Below are 6,201 nucleotides of genomic sequence, written 5' to 3'. Positions count from 1 at the left end.
AATTAGTAGATTTTGAAAATCATTTCAAATTTTTCTAATTTTTAAAGATTCTCTTCAAGTTCATCAACTTATTTTCTAAGCTATTTTTAACTCCCCCAGTAATCTTGAAAATTTTTTATTGTCAAAATTTTTTTTAGTTACTTAGCAAATTTTTTCCATGTATTGTCTATTTCTATTTTTTTGATGAATATCAAAGGGGGAGGGTTAGGTGGATTAAGTTAGCAAATACCAAACAGAACATCAAAATAAGACTAACTTAAAAAATCATGTCATTTATTTTTGCATATTATTTTTTCCTAACTTAACCCAGGTTGTCATTGCATCAAAAAGAGAGAGATTGTTGGTGCAAGTTTCACTAACGGTCTAACTCAGGTTTTGATGAATGACAATGTAAGTTAAGTGAGGTTTTAATGTGATCTAACAATTTAACTAAATGTGCAGGAGAAGTCTAGATAGGTCAACGGGCTGATCAGATATCTGGCAAGAAGTCCAGCTAGGTCGACGAGCTGACTGGATAGCTGGTACAAAATCCAAATAGGTTGACAGACTGACTGGATATCTGGCACGAAGTCCAGCTTGGTCAACGAGCCGACCGGATAGTTGGCATGAAGTCCAGACAGGTCGACGGGCTGACCGGATATCTGGCAAAGGGGTAACTTAAGGTAAGTTACTGAAGGAGAGTGACTTGGTGATGACGTGTTCCCCGTTTGAGGAAATAGTAGGCGTCGATCTAACTTAGATCCATTTGAGAAATCTAAGTTGAGATCTTGACTAGATTTTGGTTTCGAGAAGACAGAATCTAATTACTACTCTTGACTATAATTGTATTAACACTTGTTTTGCAAGGCAATATAAGTTTTATTATCTCGGACTAACTTCATTTTGCAAGAAATAAAAGCTGCTGGAAAAATTGGTCCGGGTGCCAGGAAGGGATCTGGGCGCCCGGAAGCAGTCCGGGCGCTCGGAATGCCCAAAATCGATCTTGTCACCAGCTTGGAGCGCATTGATTGGATGGTTGACGTCACAGTCCAGGTGCCCGGAAGTACCTATATAAGCAGCCTTCCACCAGGAGCATAAGATAACAACTTCTCTCTACAACTGCTCTCTTGCGTGCTGCTCCAAAGACGCTCCTACGACGCTGTGAAGCTTCTCCGACAACTTGTGACTCAGTTTTTATTTTTCTTGTTGTCGGTAACTTTAGTTTTCTTATACTTATTATGTAACACTTTTGCAAACTATTAGTGGATTGTCCAACAAAAGCACTATCACGTGCGGACCTTGGAGTAGGAGTCGATGAAGGCTCAGAACCAACTAAAACTTGGTATGTTAGCATTGTTTTCGTTAGTATTTTTCACTACGTACTTTGACTCAATAACAATTTTTCAACGATCGCTATTCACCCTCCTCCTCCCCCAACATTCTTTTCGATCCAACAAGAACAAGTTCTTAGCCTCTAGTCAAGAAGAGAAGTATCTCTTTGTATATCTCTTAAAAAGTTTCTTTATATGTATAAACATGTCATTGTACTTGACATTTTTTATCAACAACATCTTGGTGTTGATCTTTAAAGATCAGCACCGAGATCATCTTAGCACCACATACCTCCACTATAGACCTACACAGCGATGGCTGTTGTAATTAAACTGTGGTGTTAGTTTTTAAAAATCAATATCACAGTGATTGTTGCATACAATCAAAGGAGAGAGAAGAGAGAGCTTTATTTTAATTTAAGTTGAAAGAGAAAAAAGTTATTTCATGTAGATGAGAGATAAATTAAAAAAGAATAGGTTTTGGCTGCGTTAGGTGTCCACGTCAGATGCCGCCCACACTCGCTCATATACGGGTGTATATGCTATCATTTCTCTCTCTCTCTCTCTCTTAAGATGATCAATCTTTTCATCGGTTATAAGTTGACTTTATAATTTATCTCCCTTCATATAATCTAGAGACAGTCGGTAAGAAACATCTAAACTAAGCATAGTCATCTTATACTATAATAAAAGAGAGATACATCTTTTAGACTATAGAAAACAGACCACAAATTAGTACAAAAATATTAGACTAACCCTACCATATAATAACAAAGCTCAAGAATACAGTAGTATTAAAAGATTGGATTCTACCCCAAAAAAAAAAAAAAAACTTCCTAAAAAAAAAGAAAAAAAAACTGACCGTTGTTCTTGTGCACATGACGAGTCTGTATAAAACCGTGCACAACTGGAGTCCATTCTGTGAGAACAATGAATATATATATATATAAGGACAGATTTGATTAAATACAGATAACGCAAAGAGCTGATCTGTTTTTATCAGCTCCCATGCTTGATTATGGCCATCATTACCTCTCATGCTTACGACAAACAAGGGATCAACCAGTTAAGATTTGTACTCATCCTTGTTTCAATTTAAAATTACAGTAAGAAAAAATCATTCATGGATTCTTCCTATTATATACTCAAGGAATGAGTCACTCAATCTTCCTGGCACAAAAAATACAAAGAGAAGAATAATCTCCTCAGTTGGCACTTGGCATGCAATTTAGCAGAGGAAAGGAAGCACGAAAAGTAAAATAAACCAGGGAATGAATCAATAAATCCTTCTGATGGAAGTATCAAACAAATAATTTTCATATGTAGAACGATGAAATAAAGGAAAATGACAAGAAACTGTGGAAAGCCAATGTAAGGCAGCAATAAGATATAACAATCAACTTAAGGTTTGCTTCTCATGGTAACTAAAGGCGATTACACTCTACGCCTCTTACAATCCGTTTCCTAATTATGTGAAGAAAGATAAATTATAGAATAAGTTTATAATCAACCGTCAAATGACTACTAATTGTAAGAAGTTTTTTTTCGAGGACATGTGCCCACCAAGAATTCATCCCTGCCCCTAAGGTTAGCAACTCATGTGGCAAAAGGCGATTCGCTCGCCCCAGCGCATAAGGTTAGCAACTCATGATTAAACAAATAGAAGCTTAATCTGATTCAATAAACAACAACATATCAGCAATTAAGGGAGAAACAACCAAACTGCATGGATTCTTCCTGATAAATACTTCAAACTGGAAGTAAAATAGGAATTATATGAACACTTTTGTTTATTGAACAAGCTTGCCACAGTCCAACTGACTGTAGGTATGGCAATGCAACAAATTTAGGTGTAGAAATAAGGAATGAACATGAGGTAGACTACTTTATAACAAAAGTCTCAATGAGTCAAACCATATTGCAGAAATCAATTTAGAAGCCAATGTACAAAGCATTTACAACGATATAACAAGTAGCATACGTTTCTAACTACGGCAATAACCCGTATTTAAGCAAATATAAGGTTCACTCCGATAATCAAACCGATAGCACACCAACAATGAAAGAAGAAACAAAAAATTTTATCACCAAAGTAACCCACTTCTGATTAATTCTTCCTTTTTTATTTCTTTGATTTAAACAAATGGAATGAAGTGCGGATAGCAGTTGAGTTATCTATGTGGATTCAACAGAAGTTGTGGTCTTCAATCTGTAGAGGAGCTTCTTTTTCTTGGATGTAAGATTGTCGATGTTTAGTAGCACTTTTCCTGGCTCACCAATCTTGAAAGAGGTCTTGATTACAGAATCATCTGTGGCAATGAGCTTCCTATTCTTTTCAACGATCACTGTGTATCCACCCTCTGCGCTAGGCACGAACTCAACACCATAACTGACCTCCCAACCCAAGACCCGGAGTTCCCATAACAAGGTAGTTCCCTGCCAGAAATAGCATGATCAATAGGAAGTTATATAAAATGGTTTTAATCTGAAAATACAAAGAAAAACTAGTTCTTTCAATCGCTCATGATAGCTGAATATTTGAAACAAGGAATAATTAGAAGAATTCAAACAACATTGAACCACAACCTCAGTAGCTGGTATTTCAATGGATTGCTTGGACGAGGGCTTGATGGTAACCTCAGTGACAGCATCAGTTGTAGTAAAATCTGGATCATTTGCTTTGCTCAGGCCTCCAAATGCAACTGGAACTTGTTCAGGTGCTATGTATCTACACCAAGAACATGAACACAGAACAGAATTAAAATATTTATCTGAAAATGATAAATGATAACACAAAAGATAGAAACTTCAAGGATCTTCACACACTTGAATAGAGTATCTGCTGACTTAGAGGGCCCTGCAAAAACAAACTTGCTCTTGGTCCTTTGGGTCAGGAAAGGACTCAACATCCGGTTAAAGGCTAGATACCACCATGGAACATTGATGAACACCTGAAATGCTCTAGTGTAAGGAATTTGATTCCTTTCAACAATTACAACAATCACAAGAGAAAGAGAGAAGCAGCAAGATGCAATTTTTATCAACATAGGACATAATTAGAGTCAGATGAGTGAGCTTGAAGTACCTTCTTGGCGATGAACTCAGGGTAGTTGTCCTGAAACAGGGTGACCGCCTTGTTAGTGGCCTGGCGATGCTTCCCAAGCCGCGGCGTGTTTTTGAGATCGGTCACCTGAACCATGGAGGAGATGCCACCAGGAGTGAAGTCCAAGAGCTCCCGGATTCCCTTCTCCAAGTACTGGATCCTCCACTTGAGAAACTTCTGCCTCTTCTCTTCGTCCCCGAAGGCCTTCTCATATAGCTCCTTGTCTTGGAACTCCCCGTAGACGTTGTAGCACACAGGGTGGCCCTCCTTATCAACGCCATGCATGAACACGGCTTTCTCCAGCTCCGGCAGGCCCAGATCCTCCTCGAGGAGGGCATCGATGCCGAATTGCTTCCTCCAGATGACAGCATTCTTGAGCATCGTTAGGGCGTCGTTCACCTTCAAGTCCCGGGCACGGAGGAACTTGAGGAGGATGGTATCGCTCTTCTCATCACCGAGGAGAGGAATACCCCATATGAAAACCGTCTCCGGAGGCTCCGCCCGTGGTGGAGCAGGGGTCTCGGCTGGGGCCTCCTTAGCTGCCTCCGCCGCCGCCGGAGTAACCTCCTCTGTGGTCTCCAGAGCAGCAGGCACGACAGGGATACCCGTCTCTTCGATGGCTTCGACGGTCTTCGCACCATCATCCTCGATCGCAATAGCCTTTTCCTCGACAGGTGTCTGCTGGGTAGCCAAAGGCTCCTCCTTTACTGGAGGATCATGATCCTCGACCACCGGCTTCGCAGGCTCCTCCACGGGGGCCTCTGACGGCGGAGCAGGCGCGTCCACCTCGGCTGTCTTCGGGGGCTCTTCCAGCTCAGCCTTGGGCTCCTCCGCAGCAGGGTCAGCGGGCGCTTCAGGCTTAAGATCCTCCACCTTGGCCAGAGGAGGAGAGGGAGGTGCCGGAGGGACGAATTCTCCGTTGGCAAGGGCAGCCTGGACGAGCAGCTTGAGCTCATCCAGGGCCTTCTTCTCGGGATCGATCGCATCAGCGACGACGTTGACCTCAGCGGGGACTTCCCCTTCTACTTCCTCATCCTTCTTCTCCTGAGCCTCGGGTGCCGCCGCCTCGGCCTCGGCGACCTTCTTCGGTTCCTCCTCCACTGCGGCCGCCTCGGTAGCGCCTACTGCGGAAGCCTCTTCGGTTACCGGCGCCTTGTCCTTGGCAGGGGCTTCCGGGAAGACGACCTCTGCAGCCGGGGGCGCTTCGGGTGCTTTGCTTTGGGCTTCGTCCGCCATGGCAAACCAGAGAGAGACAGAGAAGTGGGCGGAGAAAGCCTCTCGAAGGTAGAAATGAATAAATAGATTGAAAAGAATATAATTAACAAAAGAAAAGCCAGCTAATTTTTAAATAAATAATCACATGAATAAAGAATTTTAATATTTAATTATATATATATATAAAATAAATCTTGGAGTTTTTTTTAATCGATTGCTTGAAATATTTCTCCACTGTGCTTTACATAAATCAGTAGCTAATTCACAAACTTAAAAAAGACAAGTGCCCCAATTGAGCCGCAGTTGATTTTGGTCTTTCAAATTTTATTTTAGTCGATCAATTTTCCCAAATTGGACTCGTTCATCAAGCTGAAAAGGTAATTTCATTTATTTTTCCTAAATTTTCCTCAACACAAATAATGGCGCAAAAAGTTGGTCCAACCGCATGGTTGCCTCTTGTTCTAATTGATGCAAGTTTGTGCCCATCCATGTAACATATCAGTTGAACTACTCAATCGTGCTAACGGATCATATTTAGGTCGGATATAAATAGGGGAAGTTAGTTAGGTTCAT

General features: G+C 41.1%; 1 protein-coding gene across 1 annotated transcript; it reads right to left on the bottom strand.

Annotated features, from left to right (window-relative positions):
- Positions 1–3,195: 3,195 nt before the first annotated feature.
- On the bottom strand, positions 3,196–5,703 carry LOC121988949 (patellin-3-like). Its single transcript, XM_042542686.1, has 4 exons — positions 4,396–5,703; positions 4,137–4,261; positions 3,897–4,038; positions 3,196–3,746 (listed from the first exon to the last, which is right to left on the bottom strand). The coding sequence occupies exons 1-4, from the start codon at positions 5,647–5,649 to the stop codon at positions 3,486–3,488; spliced, it is 1,782 nt and encodes a 593-aa protein (XP_042398620.1). The 5' UTR covers positions 5,650–5,703; the 3' UTR covers positions 3,196–3,485.
- Between the last annotated feature and the right edge of the window lie 498 nt (positions 5,704–6,201).

This window comes from Zingiber officinale, chromosome 6B, assembly GCF_018446385.1.
Source record: "Zingiber officinale cultivar Zhangliang chromosome 6B, Zo_v1.1, whole genome shotgun sequence".
NCBI lineage: Eukaryota > Viridiplantae > Streptophyta > Magnoliopsida > Zingiberales > Zingiberaceae > Zingiber > Zingiber officinale.
The sequence above is the reverse complement of the archived record's forward strand: the minus strand, read 5'-3'. Positions and strand labels throughout refer to the sequence as shown.